The 26,969-nt window shown below is 33.4% G+C and overlaps 1 protein-coding gene across 1 annotated transcript; it reads left to right on the top strand.

Moving 5' to 3' along the window:
- Nucleotides 1–201: 201 nt before the first annotated feature.
- Nucleotides 202–3,091, top strand: LOC105331951 (uncharacterized). Its single transcript, XM_011434344.4, has 6 exons — nt 202–357; nt 758–796; nt 1,401–1,518; nt 2,117–2,146; nt 2,523–2,567; nt 2,661–3,091. The coding sequence occupies exons 1-6, from the start codon at nt 295–297 to the stop codon at nt 2,969–2,971; spliced, it is 606 nt and encodes a 201-aa protein (XP_011432646.3). The 5' UTR covers nt 202–294; the 3' UTR covers nt 2,972–3,091.
- Nucleotides 3,092–26,969: the final 23,878 nt, after the last annotated feature.

Raw genomic sequence — 26,969 nt, 5'->3', positions numbered from 1 at the left:
AAATGGTCTTTGATTTGTAATTTTGATTTTGGTTAACATACCCCTTTTAGAAAATAATTAAATTTCATTTGAAAATCATTTTCCCTTGAAACTTCTCAACTAAATAAGATTTAACGAAACCGCGCGTACACATTGAGATAAACACACGCAACAACAAAAAACTGTCCATATCGAGAAACAAAAATAAAAAGTTTAATCCAACAACCAAACAGACTAATTGAAGAACCGAAATGAGATCGAGGTAATCTGGTATTTAAGGACCATTTTCTGGATAAACACGTCAGAGTTTTAACTATGAAGTGGAATATTCTGTGCGTGGTCCTACTCGGACTTCTGGCTCTGTCAAACGGATTTAAAGTAAGAAGTTGTAAAATCTTAGCAGATTTATGGAGATAAATCTTAAGAATATGTTTTTAAACACATATAAAACTTTCCTGAAAGTAAGGTGATTGATAGAACTGCATGAAGTTTGTCTTTTATTATTCCGTTTTCGTGTGTGCACTAGCTTTCTTAGTAAACAAAATATTAGTGAATTTTAAGTTTATAAATATATGAAACGTACAGATTTAAAGATTAAGGGACTTCAAACCTTACTACAAATAATATATTCGTTATCATTTTACATATCGTTGAAAGACTTGTACCTTGTTATTTTGATCATTAAGATTATTACTAATTAATACATGTTTGGACACCATGATATGTAATGAAATTGACATGCTCCGTTGATTTATGTTCACTTATTTTAATATTAAAGCTCTTTGACAGAACAAGGAGCAATGAATATGGAACTAAGGTTTGTATATTTCTTTTTTATATGATGTAATTCATTATATCCATTGAAAATAAAGTCAAACCGAGGTTTCAAGTTGTTCACAAGTCACTTTTTATTCGACACTTTGAAATAATCTAAAATGTTAATTTGTACGTCAATTGCGATTGTTTGTCATTTGTGTCAGTATATGTAATTCTTTTGTTATAGAAACGTCTATGCTTCCGGGTAAAATCCTTCTTGTATTTTTTTTTAAAGTATACTTTCTGTAGCTTACGCCCGGGTCTTGCAATAAGAATTAAATTTCATTTTCTTGCATCGTGCATGCATATAATTAAATTAAATGTCTATTAGCTATAATGTACTTTGTAACCTATCTTGTACATACAGATTACATGTTTTATATATAATATTATAATATATGTAATGCAAGTAAAGTAGAAAATGTTGGTAAAATTTTAAGTAAGTCTTTTTTTGGAAAATATATTCCGTGAAAATTGGTGAATGTCTTATCTAAAGTACATCGTATTTCTAATGCTTGCTCGAAATCAATCAATTCTCACCTAGACACACTGCGCCTGCGCAGACAGGGACATGGGCGTTTACTTATTCTTTTTCTGTGATTTAGAAACAAGGACAACAACAAGAGGTCAGGTTGGCAGAAAAGCGCGGGAGACGACCGGATGTTGTAGCGCTGATAGCCGACAGGATCGACCAGCAGCTCATGAACTGCTACTACTCCCCTCGTACGTACACCCCCTCCTCCTCACAAACACTTTGTTTTGGTATGATATATCAGTATTTTTATATTCCTATCGTACATATTCACCTCTCCCTCTAAATCGAGTTTTGGTGTTCAAAATTAGACATTGTTTTGAATTTATAAAATCGACGTTCGATTTTTAACATAACAATTCAATATATACTGTAATTACGTAGTAATTTAAAACAGTCTGTTTAATATCGAGAGAAAATACATATCTGCTACATAAAGTTTACTTATCACCGCGTTGAGTGCCGTCTGTTTGTTCACTTTATTGGTTGCTATATAGCCATTTTTAAAAGAGTATATATGATCCGTTTTATTTGAAACTGTTAACCACATGATTTCGAAATTTTCCACGCGTTAGATAATTCCCTTTTTGAGGTTTGAGATTACCAATGAATCGACAAAACCTAAAGATAAAGTGTGGAACTAAAAATAAAAAAAAACCAGCCGTGATATTTAATTAAGTAAACGCATTCTCCCGTAGAACAAGTCAGTTCAAGGATAACTCCTTAATCGATCACTATCAGTAGTTTCAATACTTTGATTACTTATGGACAATTTCCTTATTGTTTTAGGACTGGACGAATATGTCCACACAAACCGAGGTGAGTGTTTTCCTTTACCATGTGTTATTGAAATATTGATATTGTTATTGATGAATTTAACTAATCTCCCAACTACTGCACTATTCTAACTTTTCTTGGTTTGCTCAAGAATGACTTGATGTATTGTAACATTTTAAATTAAGCACATGTCTTCAATATTTTTCCCAATTTCTAAAAGGACAAACAAGCCACAATAAACGGTTAATGAAAACATGTAATCAGAAAGTACATATATAATCCCGATATCAATAACAAAGAAGTCAACGTATTTTGTGTAGCGCCTACATAATAAACTTCTTTACAAAAAATACATTGTACATAATTTTATAAATGTATTAATACTCCGAGTAAAGCATTTATTTATGGATATTTATAGACGTACTAGAAGTCCTGGTGACGTTATTACGACAGGAATGTCCCGGTAAGTGATTAGCCACTGGTTTTGCCCCTCGAGATCTACATCCCACAATTTGTTCCATTAAAAGATTAATGGAGATTGTTCTCTTTCATTCAGAGAATGGCGGGTACACGGACGGATACACGAGCGGATACATGGACGGATACGGCACTACTTCCGGGCCGTTCCCAACTTACATGTATCCCTACGGAAAAAAGAGAACATTCGTGAAGGAATTAGCGGGAATATTGAAACAACGAGGATTTGATCACACTTCCGGTCCTAACACAACTGAAGAAAAAGAGTCGTACTCTTCCATTTCCGATTCTACACCACCTGGTTCCAATTCCGGTACATCCCAATCTGACACAGGTTTTTCAACGGGACCTCGACCCACCGAATATCCGACCGACTTTGGATGGGAGTAAACTTCCAAATCCAAATCATGATGTTGGAGAACGCCATTGGATTTTAAGAAATGTATTAACGACCGCTAGATTTAATGTGTATATAATACATTTTGAAAATAAAAATGTATTTCAAATCATTACTTCTATGCTTCTGACGAATTCGAAAGACCGTTAGAACTAACATTTATATATAATAACTAATTCATGGCTTCTACCAAGTATAAATGATATTTGACCTTGTGGTTCTAGAAAGGAAATAGAACATGTAAAGAAATTATACGGAGGGATCTAGACATTAATCGATAAACAGCCGCATGGGACGACGTTCATATTAATCAGAAATTATGTATAAATTATCATAGGAAAAGTTTTTAACATTATTAATATTAACATGGATCTCCTCGTGTCAACTATTAAGTCCCTCTCTCTCTCTCTCTCTCTCTCTCTCTCTCTCTCTCTCTCTCTCTCTCTCTCTCTCTCTCTCTCTCTCTCTCTCTACCACATAAACCCCATGAAATTGTCCAATTAATAAATCTTTTTTAGAAAAAAGTATTTGACAGCCTATTTTTGTCCTCTCCTTTAAAAAGTTTTAAAAATCTTCTAGATAGTCTGTCCCAAGATATAATTGCTTCTATCACGTTTTAATGATTTTGAATGAAAATACACATACCAGTGAAAGAAATACAGTTGAAATTAATAATTGGGAAAATATCCAAGACATCTTCATTAATTTTACGCATTATCATTTTTCACTCACAAAAACGAAAACAAATTTCTAACGGGTTTTATAATGGGTAATGTTTACATCTTTTCACCATTCGGAACTCCCTTGAAATGCCTCGCACGATTTTTCAACATTATCATCCGGGCTATTCATGGCTGATGCAATGCAAAATCCCCGTATACTTTTTATTTTGGGTTTTGTATTTGAAATCGGAAGCAGTAGATGAGGGCGTTTCAAAGCAAACAATCTGAACATTTTCCATATGAGTGGAAAAACGTAGTTTGAGCACAAAGGTACTAGTATTTGTGATTATCGAAACAGCAAGCGAAGAGTGGTGGAAGCTAAAATATAGGGACAGAGTACAGATAATACTTAACCCTCTCTGGCCCCCTATCTTGTAGAAACAAAAAACACCGAATAGGAAACGACATTAGCTACAATATAGAGAAACAGAAATATCGTGTCCAATTTACTGCCATTGAAACGTCGTACGAATTGTTTGGAGAGTTCTTCTACTCTGCTCACGTCCGATATCTTATTTTTTTCACCATCTTTGTAATGCTGCTGCAGCACAAGAGCTTGGGAAAGAACGGTGTCTCCACTCAGAACGAGCTGTGTGTTTACATAGATGATAAAGTATGGGGAGGTGTCCGTTGTTAAAGTACGGGGAGATGTCCGTTGTTGACAGCGAGTAGTTGAGGATGATGAGGAAGACAGCGAAAGTTAAAACGGCCATGGAAGTTCACATCTTCTCTCCGGAATTTATAGGCAAGATGTAACAGAGCATATTTATTGCCAACGGCAAGACGACGGGAAAGCAATGGAACTGAGAGCTCCCATAGGCTTCCGTCATACTTTCACCTTGAAGTGGAGCTCTTTTAAGAATTTCATTCTTCGGTCTGGAATCTTCCTTTCGTCAACTTTCGCGTCCAGTATCTCCCATTCTTCGTTGTTGTAAAAAGATCTGATCAATTCAAACTCAGATCTCGTCACATCGAAATTAATAAAATCAGCCAAAGGATGCAAGTTGCCAAGCTGAATAATGCACATTTGCTCATCGAAAGGATACGTCGTGATGTCAAGTCTGCATAAAATCAAGAACTCACGACTTGTGGTAAATTCTGTCTTTCCTGAGCCAAAAACAGTAATATCCGATATATCGTCAAAACACTTGTCAGTGCCTACATTATTAAACATGCACACAGACTTTGGAGTCCAGAGGTGGTTTGCAAGGTCTATATTCCGCCATATTCTAACGAATTCTATGTAACATGTGGGTCAGTCCAATTCATTACAATCACCATAGCCGAAACCAGAGTTTGCATCTTTTCAGTCATTTCCCTCACCGTCAGGAGAGTCATTCTGACACTTAAATTCAGAGGATTGTCGATATTTTCGAACGGCGCTACTCTAGTATACGCCAACTTCTTTAAACAGCCGAGATTCATAAGAAGTCTCAGAAAATGGTAAGATTTGGGCAACATTCAAACAAACTTAAAACCAAAAGAGGACTGCCACATTTTGTCAATTTCGTTGTCCTGGAGACTGTCCCATCTATATACGTAGTTAAACTTATGATCTGAATAAGTATTTATGGCTAGTATGCGTGCGTTATTCACAATTAAAGTATTGGAATAGTAGTGAGTGAAAATACATTCACTAACTGTACGTTAACATTCACTAACTGTGCGTTAACATTCATTAACTTACGTTAACATTCACTAACTGTATGTAAACATTCACTAACTGTATGTAAACATTCGCTAACTGTACGTTAACATTCATTAACTTACGTTAACATTCACTAACTGTATGTAAACATTCACTAACTGTATGTAAACATTCACTAACTGTACGTTAACATTCACTAACTGTACGTAAACATTCACTAACTGTGCGTTAACAATCACTAACTGTACGTTAACATTCACTAACTGTACGTTAATTAACATTCACTAACTGTACGTTAACATTCACTAACTGTACGTTAAATTTACATTGTTGGTATAAGACTACCTCAAGGTATATTTAGTGAGAAAGTATTAACTATCAAACAAAGTTGATAATATTAATATCCAATCAGCGTTTAGCCGGCCATTATCTTAGTACTTTCATAGGAAATACGGCAACACACATTAAACAAATTTAAAAAAAAAAAACCAAAAGAAAAAACAATACTTTAAAAATTGCGCATTTTTTAAAACAACTTATTTGACTATCAATTAAATGATATACCGATTTAGATATTAAAATAATATAAAGTAATGCAGTTTCCATTTTATATTGTTAGTCAACAGTAGTTAATGTATTACTAGTAGTTATTTTCAGTGCAACGTTATTTAAACCAAAAAATGCTTTCTTTGGTGATTCATGCGCGTTATGAAGGTTGCGACATTGCAGAAAAAATACATAACCAGGGCTGGATGGTCGGGGCCATATTTAGACTGTATTCATCTCCATAAGAAGAAGAGCTCTTTATTAAGATGCAGGAAATGATTAATAAAAAATTTAAAAGCTAAAACTATGTAATTTTTCTTTACTAATATTAGTTTATAGCTTAACAAATTATATCTAAAACAAATTAAGGATAATCTTGTGGGTAATTTCTGGACCACCCATCCTCCATAAGGTGGAATAATACACCTGGAAAAAGTCACTCAAATTAACAGGAAATTTTTTGATATTGAAAGATATAATGATAAATAAACTGTACAAATGTCAAATAGGCGAAAAATTTGCAGTTTGGGGATAAAAAAAGAATATCTAAAAAAATTATTTTAGAAAGTAACCACAAAAGTCCCTGCGGGATCGTTTGCATGCAAGAAATTTTCGCGTGGTTCGCGAGAGTCTCGTCGGTTGCGAATATTTCTCGCTGCGAACCAATCTCAAATACGTTCTAGATGATCTACATCTTGATAGCGAAAATAAGTCGCCGCACTCCTGATTATCTGCGGTAACTCGCGAAATTAAATCGTCTCGAATAAAAGTTGGTTTACAATAATTATGTATAATGACCTCCGGACACTACGGTGACACCTATATAATGTGAGATCGATTATAATTGTTTGTCTTTTAAGTAATTTGTATTTAAGATTTTCCGACTTTGTTTTGAGATTATAAATTAGTCATCAACGTTTAATTCTGTAGGTAATACCATGCCATTCAACCATTCAAATTAATACATTGAATTATTTTAAGTGTAATAAAACTTTCTTGGGTTATATGCCATGGCAGGACTAATGGTATGCTGTTAGCATTGCCAAAATAATTCAAAATATGTATGGATGTATAGATAAAAGTTTTCTTTTGATAAATAAGTCATGAGTGTGAATTTAATTTTTCAGAATGGACAGCAAAGCAATGCAGGATGCATAATAAGAGTTGAATTTTGACCCGTGCGTGCACGGGTTGACATTGCATATAATAGAGAGGTTAAGCATTTAAACGTGTACGTCTACGGGTACGTGTGAAGCTACAGGTCTGTTTACGCGTACACGTACCAAAATTTGGATTAGAGAGGTTGAGATGTCGTCACAAAAACTGATGACGTACTACGCGAAGAATTTAGGTGATTTCCCTAGTTTACGTACACGTACCCGTACACGTTTGAAATCTCAACCTCAACGAAAATTTGCACGTACTTATAATATCGTTTCTGAGTCTATACATGTAAATGTGATATTGCGGAAACGTAAACTAAAGAGCCTCCCGTGGTTTAGCGTGAATGTAATCGAAAAAATCCAGATAATTTCCGGGTTTTTTAAATGAATTTCGTTGATTATTAATTGGCGAAGCTTGAGAGTAAAAAAACCAAATTGGTAATCTTCAAGTACCATTGATGTTTAAAATATATAAAACAAAAGACATTACTTAGCTAAAAAATTCGAGTCTATTATTTTAATATAGTAGTAAAGATTTAAACTAATACTTTAAATGAAAACGATTCGGGTCAAATTTTTTAAATTTGTTTCGCTGATATTATGCATTTTACACTGGTTTTCCTGCACATTCTGATAATATAGCAATTAAACAGACTGCTCTGAGAATGAGAACAAATACATTACAAATACAAACACAGGTATACAATAACTTTAATGGGGAGACCATAATTAATCTTGTAGATGTTCCATTTATTAATGTTGTTGCCAAAAGGTCCAACCTATGACGTCATGGCTTCACGCCCCCTGAAAATTGTTTCATTGCACTATGTCGTGAGAATTCACCCCTCCAACCTACTGCCAATAAATTTCGCCTACCTACTGCCAACCTACTGCCTACCTACTGCCAACCTACTGCCTACCACTGTAATATTGTGTTTCTATTTTAAATATATGTCAGCCTTTCCAGACTCGATCTTGTATTGCTATTGGATCCGTTTCCTGACACGTCGGAGAACAATACATACAACTTTACGTGGGCTATAACTGCTAATTACTATTTCCGGATTTTGTTAGCGGGTCGTCATTATTTTTCACACGAATTTCAATGTACGTCAGACAAGGCATTTAATTAACCTCAATATGATAATTCTATAAAACACGTAATCTTATTGGTCTAGAGAGTCACATGACAGGGCGAACAAAACGTCGAGTCTCCCGGTTAAATACCGTGTCTCACCTCTTCGGAAATCTCGGGATTTTCCTTTTCAAAGGCATGAAATAGTCAATATGAGCATACGATGTTGACAAATATGATTAAATCAAAAATATTTAATCATTAAATTCTCTTTATACCACACAAACCAATTTTACTACATTTGTTTCGAATTTATGAAGAGAAGAGAGACAATAAAAAAAATCAAGACGTTATTGCTTTCGACAAGTCAAAAAATTATTAGAAAAATAGAAATCGACGTATTTTGTTTAATCAATTGTTGTTCGGTAAAATAAAACTTTTTTGCATGAATGTTTGGAAAATATGAAGACTTAATCCCCCCCCCCCCCCGAAAAATCATATTTCCCTCGAGCAAAGCCCTCGGGAAATATGATTTTTCTGGCGGGAATAGATCTTCATATTTCCCTCATCATCATGCAATAAATTTATAGTAGCAACCTCTAATGATACAGTATTCCACTCATGATATAACATAGCATTTATTCAGTGGTCAGCCTTCTGACCATTTATGATATAATTTCAACATTAACGAACTACTCACCGTCCATTAATGATACAAGTTCAAAATTATATCACCAAGGGTCACAGTTCACATCAGCTAATGGCATAAGAGAAAAACCCAAAATAATTACGTATACTCTCACTGACTATTAATGATATTTTTTTTAATTTTCATTAGTGAATGAAATTAAACCATTCATGAAAAATGAAAATTAAATTCAGATCTTGTTTTGCATCTGTTTCAATATATTATTCTTCGATTTGGAGTAAATAGAAAACCCAGACATGGCATTTCTTGTAAAGATTTTTACAATTGTACGGTATTTAAGTGATAATTTAAATTGGCATTTGTTAACAAAAGGGTCATTCTGAACTTAACATTTGAAGAGGCGGCGTGATCAACAAATTACTCTTCAGATTTGCCTTGAAATATTTGCCATTAATTATTAACCCAAATATATTAGATTCAAAATTTGACTATTTGCATGCATGTGTTTTCAGAGCCCTTTGCCTAAAAGAAATGAACATACTAATTAATAGTCTACAAATGGCCACCACCATCCAGCCTGCTTAAATAATTAAATGTTTTCTTTGCAATTGGTGTTTCATGTCTGTATGAAGGTAACGATCATGACCTAGTTTATTTATTTTTTTCTTGAATCGTCGCTATCATTTTAGCCAACGTTAATCGTAAATAAAGCATTGAATTGTTTATATTAACATCTTTCTCTTAAGCTTTCTTATAGAAATAATTGCATAGAACTGTAAACGACAAACCCCTCTAAATCAACTTTTTTTTTCGCTAGCGATAAAATTCTGAGAGGTTCGCGAGAGCATCGTTGTAACGAATACTTCTCGCTGCGAACCAGCCCTTGTCGTATGGTTGTCATACCATCACGGGTTTGTATAAGGCTTACTCGCGAAAATAAGTCGTCACGAAGCAATTTACCTTCAGTAAATCGCGAAATAATGTCGTCGCGAATAAAAAATGATTTATGGTAGTTAAAAACGCTTAAATCATTGTTATTTTAGATAAGTACGTTTTAAAGAAGGAACAGTCAATTGTTTCAGAAATGGATAGGGTGAGTTAACCATGCATCGGACACCTACCTTGGATCGGACAACTTTGGTTAAAAATATACAAATAAATGTGCTTGCGCTCATGTGGTGTTTCATATATCCCTGAATTAGACCTAATGAACTTTATTATTATTAAGAATTTGACAGTCACATTGTCCAAAAAATAGCAGTATAGGCGTCGTAAAATGACGTCAAATACGCCATCATTGAAAATTTAGTTACAAAGATTTTACGCAAGAGCATTATTTGAATGTTGTGCATTTGATTGTGAATAATTGAAAATGCACTTCCTACTTAAAATAATTAGAAAGAAGTAAGTTTTGAAACAAAATTTTATTAAAATAAGTTTAAGAAATTTGAAGAATTGATGTCAAGGTCATTTTTGCTCCATATATTCACTTCACCTTGGATCGGACACAAATTAACCATGCATCGGAGAGTTTTCAATTCATGATTTCTTCTAATAATTAAGAAGGTAGGTGCCCATTCCTTGTGATATACTTTAAATGTGAAGTAAAATAAAAATTTAAAAAATATTTGATACACTGTGTCGAACATTTTCCTCAGACCACTTAAAATTCGAGTTTTAGAGATACAGCCTTTTTAATCCAAAGTTCCTGTAGGAGCTGGCACGATAAAGAACCCCTCATGATAAATAGTCCTTTAAACAGAAGCACTAGTCAAAATTCCTGACTGCAGATTCGATGATTTACATTAAAGGAAATTTGAATAGCAATTGAATAAATTTATTTTTCCGAACCTTTGTATTTTTGCAGTAAAACCTGAAAATGTTATTTTTAATCTCTACTGTATAGCTGTCCGATGCTTGGTAAATATTGTCCGATCCATGGTGAAATAGTGCAACACTTTATTAAGTTGCTTTATTTTCTACATTTTTAACAGTTTCACTGTTTTGTCTCCAATAATTAAGCTAGGGGAAAACCTGTCATTTTTAAAACAAGTTTTATTTATATTTGGACTATAATTGATGCGTGATCAAAGGGAAAAATCCAAGGGTGTCCGATGCATGGTGAAATCACCCTATTGTCAATGTAACGAAGTTTAATCGATTATCAGTCTTCTTTAATAATATTTAATTAAACACGCGAAGATGAAAGTTTTGATGCAGAATAAAAACGAAGTGATGATATATAGTTTTTTTTTCTGACATTTTATTTTGGTTTAATCAATACGATTTGCTTTTTTACATATAATATTATATTGTGCATGAATTGAGACAAAAGATTTTTTCTAGTTGAAATGGTTAGATTTTAGTCTTGCTCATAAAGTAAGCAAAAAAATTTTTTTAAAAAAAATGTGGTTTGTTTTACCGTATACGGACTAGACATTCGATGGAATTGCGATTTTTAAAGCGAGGAAATTTTTGTATTTACATAGTAATTTTGTCATTAAGTTTCATATTCGATATTGAAACACAAATACTTATAGGGATCTTGTACTAAAGTTTGCGAAAGGTGTCAAACAACAGATAACGTAAACACGGTGATTCTATATTCTGGAAGAACACCTTCCGCGTAAATGCGCACAGTGCGCATGTAATTACATCAGAATTAACAGGGGAAGTGTATCACAATCCATCTGCATGAGCAGTCATGAATCTCAGCCAGTGTCATATAATGAACAGACAGGTATCAGCGATTCAATCAGACAGGTATGCTCAAGGTGTGGTTTTACCCTCTATGATGTGTCACTATCCCCATGAACACTCACAAAACTCAGGTAGTTGTATTTAATGCATAGATAGGTATCATCAATTCAACCAACCTCGTGTGACAAAATTATGGTTCTCCACTCTCATAAGTCGAGAAGAACGCGATGATTAGCAAACAGTTCAGTTATAATTATTATATCTTTAAATGAATACTATGATATTTTTTCATATATGACTCAAAGGATAGATGAGAACTAGGTTTTAAATACATACAGACTGTACACTTGTAGATGACGAACTAAACAATAGGATACTTATTGATATTTCTTGAAAACTACAGGTTATCAGTGGAGTTTTGTTTGCCAGCAATACTGGGTGTCTTCTTTAGGACAAAAAACATATTAGAGGGACTTGTATAAAGTCGTTCACTCTAAACACAAAGAGAAACATAGCAGAAAAAATATTTTCATTTGCTTAAAGTAAGAATAAGGGTAAATCATACTGGTATGAATAAATAATTTGCTTCAGAAAGATTGTGAACTGGTACAACATTTTGACATCAAGTTTATCAAATGAGCATCAAGCAAAAAAAGTTTACATTTCGTTTCTCGCTTGGAACCATAGCGGTATTTGATAAGCAAATAACACCATTCGGTCTTGGTCAGATTGTATTAAGCTCATACGTTCAATCAAAATATATTTTGTAATTCAAGACATATATAGTAACATTTGTACGTACACGTAGCTTGACAACAGGTAGTTGATTTCTGACAGTGATAAACCTTATAAAAAAGAAATTGATAATATCGGCAATCAATACACGTTTCAGGTACTTGAAATGTCAACTTGTCTGTTCCTCACACAGCATTTTGGCTTTTTAACGGTCACAATGAACACCAAAGGAAAGATGATTGCGTGGAGGACACTAAAAAGTGAGATGACAACATCTATCGAAGGATTCATAAAATTTGGATCGAAGTATTCTCCCGTCTGTAGCCCCAGCATTGGTATGGATGGAATGACGGTCGTTAAAATGGCGGATCGAAGCATTTTCAATGTCCGTGGCTTCCACTTTCCACCTTGTTTTTGAGTTCTTGATTCGTGGTTTGGTTGCTTACACGTAGTTTCGGAATTGACCGTTGGTTTTTGGTCGATTTGACGATTTGTTGCACTATAGTTTGCTGTTAAGAAAATATTTGAATTTTCTGGAAAAGCTTTCATTTTTCGGCCCGGTCCTTTTGAAACTGTATTTGAATTACTTGAGTTATCTGATTGTAACGGTTTCACTTTGACAATGAAAGGCCGAGAATGGCTTATAGCTGGCTTAGGAACATTTAAAGTTGTAATTGTACGGATTTTCTTTACTATGAAAAGGTATATCCCTAGCATGGAAACAATTTCTATAAGAAAAACTGTTCGGAAATATCGCAGCACAAACCTAGCATTATTTTCAAACATCGTTTCTGGTCCGCAGGAATAAGGATCTTTAACACTATTGATGAAAATAGGTGGTCCGGTAATGAGAGCTGATATCGTAATAGAGAATAAGAACACAATTGTCCTCCCTTTTAAAGTTATCATCTTACGAAAAATGTTGTTAAGAGTCACAACTAAGGCAAAACATCTTTCAATACAGAGACTGAGAAGATGAATATGGATGTTTTCCCTACCTAGAGCATACAGAAAAAAGACAAACTGACAAAAGTACTCCACACCTCCGTCTCTCCAATATAGAAGGACGATATACAACGCGTCAATAGATGCCTCTGTCAACGATATACTGATGTACACGAAAAATTGGTTATGTTTCCTCAAATCCTTATTTCTCATCATTACCAGACAGTTGGTAATATTAAGTAAAATCGCCAGGGACATGACTATTCCCAAAGACGAATAAACAATAGTCCTGTTCTCTCCTAAAGGATCCACAAAAGATGTATTGGAGATTTTCATTGTTCAACCTCTTCTTCCTTATTTTAGATCGTTGATTATATGCAGCCTCCCTGTACACAAAACGTCGACAATGGACGATGTTGTATATTGTGCCTTAAATACCGTTAGTATTGAAGCAAAACCGCCTACAAGAAGAATCTATTGGATAAAAATTCAAAACAATGATAACAAGAGATTTAGACTTCAGTAACTGCATTTTCAAAAGAACTTACGACAAATTCGTAAATATGTTCAGTCTTATGGAATGACATTTAAAGAACAAAACTTTAACTATATTTAAACAACTATTCTGATGCCCATAATTATATTTTACATCAATGAGAACAAAATATTGATTAGTTTGTAATTAATTAGCATTCATTAATTTGCTCGCAAGTCATAATATCTTTTGTAAAACGCAGCTAAGTTCCGTAATTATCATGATTAACATAATAAGCACGACGTCATTTATTGTTTTTTGTAACATCTTTACAACATTAAAGTAACACGATAGTACATACAAGTAGTAGAATTAAGAGTCGTTTTTAACGATTTAATTTTACGATACCTGTTTAGGGAGTGAACCTACCAATACTCGTGTCGGATAATGAAATATTCAAAGGTTACATTAACTGTTAGTATTTTCTATCATTGCGTCTTAGATATTATATCATAATTTAGCCAATTTACACTTGATCTATGTGCAAATCAGTACAATATGGCCGATATTCTCGCTCTGTGACAAACATTTCAAAATTGGGTAAAATAGTAAATGCTATAACACATGACAATTTTTGTGTTGAATTAAGTTTTTACCATGTAGATTTGGCTTTAGTCAGAATTCTCTTTAGATTTCTTGTCCGTCTTCTGTTATTTATCATTTGCGAATTCATGGTTATGGGTTTCAAACTTTACATATTTTATAACTAATAAAACTCTCCTGGTGGTTGCAAGGATCATTTAAATAAATGTTTCTCGAGGTATATTTTTTTTCTTCAAATTATCTTCTTTGAATAGAATAAGAATGACAACAGTTTTGAAAATTCCCACATTTATACGTTTCTCTCGATAATGTTGTCGTTTAAGGTATTATTTCCTTGGCCTCGAATTTTTGATCGTAGGAAATCATCAGATTTTATTGTACACACTAGGTTTCTTTATTTCGAAGCAGCACGGAATATATAGTTTAATTTAGAATGGATGACAAGAACGGAATGCAACATATATTGGTGTGAATTAGTTCTGTAATTACAGGTAACTCTCGATGGCTCGAACTTCGATCGCTCGAAGTTCTTGATCGCTCGAAGTGAGTCTAGTGTCCCGATTTTTCCCCCTATATAACTAAGCAAATTTACTCTTGATTTCTCGAACTCTTGATCTCTCGAAACTCTTGATCCCTCAGAGTCAAACTGCAGTCCCGTTATTCATAATATATAGTTTTTTACTCTCGATAACTCGTGGAGGGCGCGATGAAAACGCGATTGATGACCAGCATAATTTCTATGACACCGACTCTCTTAACTATTCTCAGACTGATATTTACGACCATGTTAATCCACAATATTCTGAAAATAGTCTCAAACGTCTGCGGTATCAACAGACTTCTCAACTATCCAGAGTTCATAGAACTAGTGAACCGTTATGATCTATTGTGCTTCACCGAAACAAAACCAGACGACCTGGACACCATCGAACTGGACAATTACGTATTGTTTGCGAAAAATTAACAGGTGTGTGCGCGAATCCGGTCGGGTGGTATCGTCATCGGGTGCCGTGAAAACTTATCTAAATGTATTACGCCTATAGAAACAGAATGTAAATATGTTTATTGGTTTAGGGTGAAGGGTGAATTGTTTGATTGTGAGAATGATGTTTTATTTGGTTTTGTATACATCCCACCTCAATGTTCAAATTATAGTTCATCAGAAGCATTTAACGAAATAGAACTTGAGTACTTAAATTTAATATCTCAGTTTGACTATGTGTGTTGAACAGGCGATTTCAACGACAGAGTATCTGACAAGAAAGATTTTTTTGAGGAAAGTGATTTGTCAAATTTTGAAGTATCGATTGACACAGAGTGTGATATCCTAACTGATGTAAACAAATTGAACATTTTTAACATTAATATTGATAGAAAAAGTTGTGGTAAAAAAACATTTTTTTTTTGGAAATCAGCTGTTGAATTTTTGTAAAACAAATAGTTTATATATAATGAATGGAAGAGTTAACGGAGATGCAGATAGTGGGATTTCACCACTACAAGATCAAGTGTTGTTGACTATTTTATCTGTAATGCAGATTTTTTTAAGTTTGTTAAACATTTTGAAGTATTAGATTTTAATTGTTTGTACTCTGATATCCACATGCCATTGACTTGTCAGTTAAGCTGTGAAATGTTAAATAACGAAAATCATAAGGATATATCATATCATATTAATCCTACACAAAGAATTAGATCATGGGATCCAACCAAGTCGAACGAGTTTTGCCAAAATATAAATACATTAAATTTATTAAGAATTGAACAAACCATAGATGATAAAGTACGCGACTCTGTCGAAATACAGAAGGAAGATGTAGATTTTTTGTTCAATAGTTTGGCTGATGTACTATTATCCTCAGCCAAAACCACTTTTAGAACATTTTTACCGCGCAATAAAACTTCGGTTAGGAATAGCAAAACAAAACAATGGTTTAATATAGCAATGAATGATTTATTTTTGACGTCGTCGTGTCAATAACTGCTGTCAGGTGAGCAGACAAATTGAATAACGCGCGTTAGCGCGTTATGATAATTTGTCTGCTCACCTGACGGCAGTTATTGACACGACGACGTCAAAAATAAATCATTTAATGCTTATATTTACATTCCCTTACTGAAGAAATCAATTGTTTACTGAATTAAATCGATATAAAGTGAAGACCACGGAGGGAGTAAATTAGTAACAGCAAGAACAGCTGATTTGTAATACCGGTTTAAACTGGTTTTCACAGAGACCGTTGAGATGAGATCGACGAGCATGAAAATATAATCCTTGAAAAATAACTATTGAAATGTTGCTTTTAACAATAAAGTCAACTGTTTTGTTGAATAATTATAAAACATGGTGTTTTGACAACATTTATGAAATACATTTTTTAACCGATTACATAGAAATCACTGTTTGAGAACTGCTTATGTAAATTACATGTAAATTCATACGCAGTGAATAGGTGTTGCATTTAGAGGCATTTAAACATCACGGAATTTAATGGAAAAACACAGTAGAATGTAAATATTGCGGATTGTTTTATAGCAAGAAAAAATTGTAGAAAAATTAGACGCAAATTCAAGTTATATGGAACCAGCTTGTTTAAATCCGAACTGCAAGGAGCACAGAAAAATATAAGCGTATATTAAATAAATCTTACAAAGTTTATAGAAATAACCTACAGCGTAACATTAAAGCATTAAGAAGTTCAAATCCAAGAGAATACTGGAAACTCGTGAATGATAAAAGCAGTAACGAATCTAACGATATTAGCATAGTAGATTTTTATGACTATTTTAAAACTGTTAACGCGAACGAACATGATTTAGATATTGAATTAGACTATTCTTCCTTCAATCATAGATGCGAAGATACAATTTGTAACTCTTTGCTCAATGACCCAGTTACCGCGGCCGAAATTCTTGAGGTTGTTAAAACTACTAAAAATAACAAATCGCCGGGACCAGATACTGTTGTTAATGAATATATTAAGTCATCCATTAATATCATGATACCATTATATGTAAAACTTTTTAATTTAGTGTTTGATACTGGTATTATTCCGGAAGCCTGGCTGGTCGTGAACATAAAACCAATATATAAGAAAAAGGATGGTTATGCTGACCCACAAAATTACCGTCCGATTATTCTTTTGAGCTGTCTAGGAAAGGTTTTTACTTCTGTATTGTGTAGAAGGTTAACTACTTTTGCTGATAATGTTAATCTTATCAGGGAAAATCAGAGTGGTTTTAGAGAAAATTATTCTACAATTGACAATATGTTTGTCCTGTACTCCCTGATTGAACTTTCTTCACTTAAGAAAAAGACACTCTTCTGTGCTTTTATTGATTTTAAAGCTGCATTTGATAAAGTGTGGAGAATAGGATTATGGAATAAAACTTATTGAATATCAAATTAAAGGGAAATGTTTAAGGGTTGTTGTCAATATGTATAATGGCTGTAGATCAAGAATATTTTATAATAATGATTTTTCCGAATATTTCCCTTGTCAGAATGGTGTCCGTCAGGGAGAAAACTTATCTGCGTTTCTTTTTGCATTATATCTGAATGATCTTGAAGATTTTTTATCACATGAATATGTCACAGGACTGAAAAGCCTGTCTGAAGAAATTGAACAAAATTTAAATTGTTATCTAAGAATAATGATTATGTTGTATGCAGACGACACTGTGCTGATGTCCGAAACCGTAGATGATCTACAATATCAGCTTCATTGTTTTCAAATGTACTGTGAAAAATGGAAATTACAAGTGAATGTTGAGAAAACTAAAATTATTATTTTTGGTAAAGGCAGACAAACCTCAAATGTATCATTTCTATACAATGGTAACGAAATAGAAATCGTCAAGGAATTTAAATATTAAGGAGATATTTTCAAGAACAGGCTCTTTCTACAGTGCTAGGAAATATGTAGTAACGAGAGCTACCAGAGCTATGTGCGCAATAATTAAAAGTCAAGAGAATTAAATCTATTGATTGATTGTCAACTTGATATGTTCGATAAAATGGTTGTTCCATTTTTACTGTATGGTTCTGAAGTGTGGGGTTTTGAAAATTTATGTATCATTGAAAAATTGCATTTTAAATTTTGTAAACTTGTACTTAGTCTTAAGACGTCCACACCAAATTTTATGATCTACGGTGAACTTGCTAGATATCCATTGTGTGTGAAAGTAAAAATTAGAATGTTGAATTTTTGGATAAGATTGTTGAAAGGTAAAGAATCAAAATTGTTATATACAGCAAACAAAGTCACTGGGACCTAAGAAATTACTTCGCTATATCCTTAATTCGTTATAACTGTATAAGAAATTCATTAAATTTACATAGCTGGGGATCCAAGACGACTTCGCTATATCCGTAAATTCGCAATATCCGTGTTCGTACTAAACGAGTTTTACTGTATATTGTATAAATTTTTACATAGCTTAACACAAATCAACAATTATAATTTGAAATGGGTTGAATGTATAAAAGATATCTTACATAAATGTGGTCTAATCTATGTCTGGTTGACGCATAATGTAGAAAATGAAAAATGGATTTTAAATGTTGTTAAGCAAACTGTGATTGACCAATTTCAACAAAAATGGGTCTCTGATTGTAACGCATCTAGTAAAGGATTGATCTATAACTTGTTTACCAATAACATTTTTGTACCTAGAAATTACATTAACTCTGGTGCGTATATGAATAACATTACTACATTAGTTAGATTTAGAACAAGCAACCATAAACTGCCAATTGAGACAGGCAGATGGAACAATGTACCCAGAAATCAACGATTTTGTAATTTATGTAAAAATAACATTGGCGACGAATATCACTATATTATGATATGTCCGGAATTGAAAGAATATAGAAAAGCTTATTTACCATTAATGTATTTTACACGACCAAATGCTTTCAAATTTTCCAAATCATTTTCATGTAACAAATTAGCTGTTATTAATAACTTATGTAAATTTATCAATATTATTAATAAGAGAGTCAACTCTCCAGGTTGATGTGTACAGTATACACTCTTGCTTTTTGTATAATATTGTATGTATTGTATATTTTCTCTATGTTGTTTTATACAATATGAAAATAAATAAAATGAAATGAAAACGAAGTCGCTGTGTATCTCCAAGCGCTATATACCTAATCAACACATACTTGGTCATCTAAATGGCTCCAGGCGTTAGACCCGGTGTCATATAATATTTTGATACCGCGAAATATTGAACCCGGGTTCAATTTATCATGCGATATTATGAACCCGGGTTCAAAATATCGCTGCGATATATTGAACCCCCCCCCCATAAAATATTGAACCCCGGGTTCAAAATATTATAGCCACGATATATTGAACCCCTACTGTTTCCAATTCCCTTTGGAGAGCGGGTTCAAAATATAATGGCCGCAATATTTTGAACCCCCCTCTATTTTTTATTGCTATTGGAAATGGGGTTCAAAATATTATGGCCGCGATATATTGAACCCCCTACTGTTTCCAATTCCCATTGGAAGGGATGTAAAATACTATGGCCGCAATATTTTGAACTCTCCTCTATTTTTTATTGCTATTGGAGAGGGGGTTCAAAATATTATTGCCACGATATATTGAACCCCCAACTGTTTCCAATTCCCATTGGAGAGGGGGTTCAAAATATTATGGCCGCGATATTTTGAACCCCCCTCTATTTTTTATTGCTATTTGAGAGGGGGTTCAAAATATTATGGCCGCGATATATTGAATCCCTACTGTTTCCAATTCCCATTGGAGAGGGGGTTCAAAATATTATGGCCGCGATTTTTTGAACCCCCCTCTATTTTTTATTGCTATTGGAGAGGGGGTTAAAAATATTATAGCCGCGATATTTTGAACCCCCCTCTATTTTTTATTGCTATTGGAGAGGAGGTTCAACATATTATGGCTGCGATATATTGAACCCCTACTGTTTCCAATTCCCATTGGAGAGGGGGTTAAAATATTATGGCCGCAATATTTTGAACTCTCCTTTATTTTTTATTGCTATTGGAGAGGGGGTTCAAAATATTATGGCCACGATATATTGAACCCCCAACTGTTCCCAATTCCCATTGGAGAGGGGGTTCAAAATATTATGGCCGCGATATTTTGAACCCCCCTCTATTTTTTATTGCTATTGGAGAGGGGGTTCAAAATATTATGGCCACGATATATTGAACCCCAAACTGTTTCCAATTCCCATTGGAGAGGGGGTTCAAAATATAATGGCCGCGATATTTTGAACCCCCCCTCTATTTTTTATTGCTATTGGAGAGGTGGTTCAAAATATTATAGCCGCGATATTTTGAACCCCCCTCTATTTTTTATTGCTATTGGAGAGGGGGTTCAAAATATTATGGCTGCGATATATTGAACCCCCTACCTTTTACTTATTCCTATTGGAGAGGGGGTTCAAAATATTATGGCCACGATTATATTGAACCCCTCTTCTATTTCCAATTCCCTTTCGAGAGGGTGTTCACAATATTATGGCCATGATAGTTTGAACCCCCCTCTATATTTTATTGCTATTGGAGAGAGGGTTCAAAATATTATGGCTGTGAAATATTGAATATTCAACCCCCCTTCCATCTGAATTACATTGCATATTGAAAATGGGGTTTAAATATTATTTCTGCATATGCTGCACCCACCTTAATTTCAAATTGGAGAAGGGGATTGAGATACAATGTCTCAGAGGTATTTTACACCCCCCTCCCAAACAATCTTATTAGCAACTTCATGTATACTTGGTTACTCTAAATGATAGTCTTCAGGTGGAAAAGGGGGCTAACACCTGTGTGTTGTGTATACACAGGGTTGGGAAACATTCAAACTCCATTCAGCCTTTATGGTATCCCTATTATGTTATACCAGTAATGAGGGGGTAATAAATATTATATTTACATTCTACTGTGTTTTTCTATTAAATTCTGTGATCTTCAAATGCCTCTAAATGCAACAAGTAGTCAAAGGTCAAATTGACGAGTTTTATTATTACGTCACAAACGTTGAACGCTGTAAACTGCAACGTCACAAGCGAAAATCAAAGTTCACGCTTGTGGCTCTTACTGTGGCTCTTCCATTAATATTAACTTACCCTTAGGATAAGATAGGAATTTTAAGGTATGAATCACATTTGCAGACAAGGTAAGAAGTTAAAAAAATGTAAATATAAGCATTAAATCATGATTTTTTGAAGTATACACTCTCATAACTGCAGCGGTGTGTGCATACAAATTTTCATAGCGAGCTAACACGCGTTACTCAATTTGTATGCTCACACCGCTGCAGTTATGAAAGTGTATACTTCAAAAAATCATGATTCAATGCTATAATGGCTGCAAAATATTGAAAACCCTTCTTATCACTGGCTATTGGAGATCGAGGGGTTTCAAAATTTAATGGCTGTGAAATTTAATTATAAATAATAATGCCCCCCCCCCCTTCTTTTTTTTTGTTTTTTTTTAAGTGGGGTTTTAAGATATATATTTTATTTGTGAAATATTGAAAACTCTTATTTTTTAGTCTAGTCATTGACCCCCCCCCCAATCTTTACTTCATGCGTATAATTATACAGAATTCGATTTTTTTTTGGGGGGGGGGGGGTAGATGGGAGGGGGGTATAATTGTGCTTTTATTGTCAGTCTGTAATTAAACATATTATGAATGAAAATCATGTTGTTTTGGTGATTCTTTTTGTTACCAAAAAATATGGTATCCTTGGAGGTTACTCTAAATGGTAGTCCTCAGGTGGGAGAAAAGGGGGCTAACACCTGTGTACTGCGTATACACACCGGTGATAGGTAAACATTATTTAGCTCCCTTCATAGCTGACATCAGTCTGTATGGTATCCCTGTTATGTAATACAATTTGGGAATTGCAAATGGACTGGCCCAGTCTAAAGGTTGCATACCTTAATAAAGTAGGTAAAATAGGTAGGGGGTTCAATATATCGCAGCCATAATATTCTGTACCCCCCCCCCCCCCTCCAAAAGCAATGAAAAATATAGGGTGGTGTAATATATCGCAGCCATAATATTTTGAACCCCCTCTTCAATGGGAATTGGAAATAGGTGGGGGGTTCAATATATCGCATCCATAATATTTTGAACCCCCTCTCCAGTGGGAATTGGAAATAGGTAGGGGGTTCAAAATATCGCAGCCATAATATTTTGAACCCCTCTCCAATAGCAAGGAAAATTGAGGGGGGTTCAAAATATCGCATTCATAATATTTTGAACCCCCTCTCCAAAGGGAATTGGAAATAGGTAGGGAGTTTAATTATCGCAGCCATAATATTTTGAACCCCCTCTCCAGTGGGAATTGGAAATAGGTAGGGGGTTCAATATATCGCAGCCATAATATTTTGAACCCCCTCTCCAAAAGCAATGAAAAATAGAGGGGGGTTCAAAATATCGCGGCCATAATATTTTGAACCCCCTCTCCAGTGGGAATTGAAAATAGATAGGGGGTTCAATATATCGCAGCCATAATATTCTGAACCCCCTCTCCAAAAGCAATGAAAAATAGAGGGGGATTCAATATATCGCAGCCATAATATTTTGAACCCCCTCTCCAGTGGGAATTGGGAATAGATAGGGGGTTCAATATATCGCAGCCATAATATTTTGAACCCCCTCTCCAAAAGCAATGAAAAATAGGGGGGGGGGGGTCAAAATATCGCGGCCATAAAATATTGAACCTGGGTTCAATATTTTATGGGGGGGGGGGTTCAATATATCGTAGCGATATTTTGAACCCGGGTTCAATATATTGCGGGGTTCAAAATATTATATGACACCGGGACCCGTGTCATGGGTTGTTTATTGAGGCGACACTGGTCCTACAAGGTGATAATTGTTTGATGATTGACCATGCCGATTCCTTATCTATACTTAACACAAACCGTTTTACGATAATTTGGAGACGCAGTGAAAATGAGAAATTAATTGAGACGTAACGATTATATAATATTGAGCCTTGGTCAAATTTTAGAATTTTAAAACTGTAACTAGAGCAGAGCTCGTGGCAAAACCACGAGTAGGTCTTCCGTTGTTGAAAATGTATATGATATGGTGTCAATAAATTATAATGACTAAATTTTCTGTTCTGCTTTTGTTATAAAAACGTGTTGTGATTGAAAGTCTGTGTATAAAACGTGTTTTGAAAAAGAAATAAATAAAATGTTTTAGGAAAACTATTTGTCGAACACAGTTTATGTAATCGTTTCAAACATTCTTAAAAAAATGAGATTTTTAATGGCGAGTTAAATTTTCAGAGGGTAGCAAGCATTGTTACATGTACTCATGATTCATGTCAGGAAGTGTGTTTTTTGGGGAATTTTTGGGAGTTGATTTTAATCAACTCTCCTATGCAGTTACTCTAGGAAACCGAAACTGAAACAGTGTTTGCACCTAAGCACAAATCATCACCGCTGACAAAACTTAGTTCTTGAAAATAATCGATAAAATCGATGTTATGTACGCTGAAGCATTTTTTAAAGGAAACTTAAATGGTACGAACAATTAGAAGTTTTTTGCAGTCGTGTGTATTCCTACGCCAGAGTTCAATATAGTCTCGTTCAACCATCGGCTGTCTCCGTACATCTCCGGCAAGTAGAGAGTCAGTCTATATTTAGAGGTCGCATCATCAAGCTATCACGTGACCTTGTATCTCTTACTTGTCGGAGACAGCCGAGCATCTGGTTGAACGAGACTAGAGTTAATTATTGGTTGGATCCATACAATTTTTGAAATATTTCGAATACCGAAACATAGTTTGATGAAATTAATTCTTATTACACAACATGATTCATAAGAGGTTTTCTCGAAATTCTTGTCGGAAAAGTCAGAGAATTCATATTATAAAAATGTGAGTAATTCACATGCAGATTATAAACTAGCATATCGTTGATGTTAAAATAAATAATATTCGATAAAATCAACTCCCGTCAGTACATCAGTACTTTGATTTAAAAAACGAACCCGCCTACAAAACACACAACCTTTTCTCTAAGATAACTTCATTATTTAAAAATATTTCTAAATTTTTTAACACTATGTGCAAGTTTAGAATTGTTGCGTGCTGACCAAATTTAAAGACCCTGAAACGTACTACTACACAAAAAAGCGTGCGACTTACGTGCGAGAAACGATTCGTGTAAACAGTTTAGCGTTTCGTGTGAATCGTGAAGCGTTTCGTGTAAACCGTTTAGCATTTCGGGTTAAACGTGCAGAGTTTCGGGCAAAGCGTGTAAATAGTTTCGAGCAAAACGTGCAAGAACCGTTTGTAACGTTCATCAGATATCATATGTTGGTATAAGACTACCTCAGGGTATATTAAGTGAGAAAGTATTAACTATCAAACAAACTTGATAATATTAATATCAAGTCAGCGTTTAGCCTGCGATTATTTTAGTACTTTCATAGGAAATAAGACAACTACGGAAGCGTATTAGTGCCACATATACACTTTACATTTTTTTATTTTCTACACTTTAAAGTGTAAATTTTACACTTTAATCTGTAAAATTTACACTTTAATCTGTAAAATTCACACTTTCTGTAAATTTTACACTTTAATCTGTAAAATTCACACATTAATCTGTAAAATTTACACTTTAAAGTGTAAAAGTCACACTTTAAAGTATTAAATTAACACTTTAATCTGTAAATTTTACACTTTAATCTGTAATTTTTACAGATTAATCTGTAAAATTCACACTTTAAAGTGTAAAATTTACACTTTAATCTGTAAATTTTACACTTTAATCGTAAAATTCACACTTTTAGTTGTAAAATTCACACTTTAATCTGTAAAATTCACACTTTAATCTGTAAAATTCAAACTTTAATCTGTAAATTTTACACTTTTATCTGCAAAATTCACACTTTAATCTGTAAAATTCACACTTTAATCTGTAAATTTTACACTTTAATCTGTAAAATTCACACTTTAATCTGTAAATTCACACTTTAATCTGTAAATTTTACACTTTAATCTGTAAAATTCACACTTTAAAGTGTAAAATTCACACTTTAATCTGTAAATTTTACACTTTAATCTGTAAAATTTACACTTTTATCTGTAAAATTCACACTTTAAAGTGTAAAATTCACACTTTAAAGTGTAAAATTCACACTTTAATCTGTAAATTTTACACTTTAATCTGTAAAATTCACACTTTCTGTAAATTTTACACTTTAATCTGTAAAATTCACACATTAATCTGTAAAATTTACACTTTAAAGTGTAAAAGTCACACTTTAAAGTATTAAATTAACACTTTAATCTGTAAATTTTACACTTTAATCTGTAATTTTTACAGATTAATCTGTAAAATTCACACTTTAAAGTGTAAAATTTACACTTTAATCTGTAAATTTTACACTTTAATCGTAAAATTCACACTTTTAGTTGTAAAATTCACACTTTAATCTGTAAAATTCACACTTTAATCTGTAAAATTCAAACTTTAATCTGTAAATTTTACACTTTTATCTGCAAAATTCACACTTTAATCTGTAAAATTCACACTTTAATCTGTAAATTTTAAACTTTAATCTGTAAAATTCACACTTTAATCTGTAAATTCACACTTTAATCTGTAAATTTTACACTTTAATCTGTAAAATTCACACTTTAAAGTGTAAAATTCACACTTTAATCTGTAAATTTTACACTTTAATCTGTAAAATTCGCACATTAAAGTGTAAGATTCACACTTTAATCTGTAAATTTTACACTTTAATCTTTAAAATTCACACTTTAAAATATAAAATTCACACTTCAATCTGTAATTTTTACACTTTAATCTGTAAATTTTACACTTTAATCTGTAAAAATCACACTTTAAAGTATAAAATTCACACTTTAATCTGTAAATTTTAGAGTTTAATCTGTAAAAATCACACTTTAAAGTGTAAAATTCACACTTAAAAGTGTAAAATTCACACTTTAATCTGTAAATTTTACACTTTTAAGTGTGAATTTTACACTTTATATTGTAAATTTTACACTTTAATTTGTAAAAATCACACATTAATCTGTAAAATACTATGTCAACACCACTTGGTTGTTTTTATTAAATGTCCGACATTTCATTGATCTTGCTTTAATAATAAACATTGCAATCGAGAAATGAGTTCTCATTAACAGTATTCAATTTTTCAAAAACTGAAACAGTTATAATTAAATTCTCTTAGACAAAATGTATCAGTGTCACATGGCCAAAAAAATGTTCAACGCAAAGGGCTTTTTATAATGCAAGCCGTTTCCCTCGTCTTTTTCAATCAGATTACAAGTTTCGCAAAAACTGAAAAAAGTGATAATTCAATGGACTAAACACTAGCGATCACCACTAATCTATCTGACGGCCAGCCGGCCACCACATAATTATATTTATATGGTGGCCGCAACATAAAATGTAGAATTATCTGTAACAATGTTTTGGGGTTTTGACTTTTTGTTCACTTTTATGCAAATACACAGTCTTCAAGCCTGCTAAAAGTATACAAGACTTTTACTAGTTTAAAGCATCAATTTTATTCATTTCATCAGTACAATTTTATTTAATCAAGTTTTTGTAAGACGTACACAACTCAAAGTATTGAACGTACATATGCTAAATCGAGGTTTAGACAGAATGCTACATAATGTATATTCTTTGAATGATCAGTAATTCAACACTATTTGTTATTTT

This window comes from Magallana gigas, chromosome 4 (assembly GCF_963853765.1).
Source record: "Magallana gigas chromosome 4, xbMagGiga1.1, whole genome shotgun sequence".
In the NCBI taxonomy this organism is placed as follows: domain Eukaryota; kingdom Metazoa; phylum Mollusca; class Bivalvia; order Ostreida; family Ostreidae; genus Magallana; species Magallana gigas.
The sequence above is the reverse complement of the archived record's forward strand: the minus strand, read 5'-3'. Positions and strand labels throughout refer to the sequence as shown.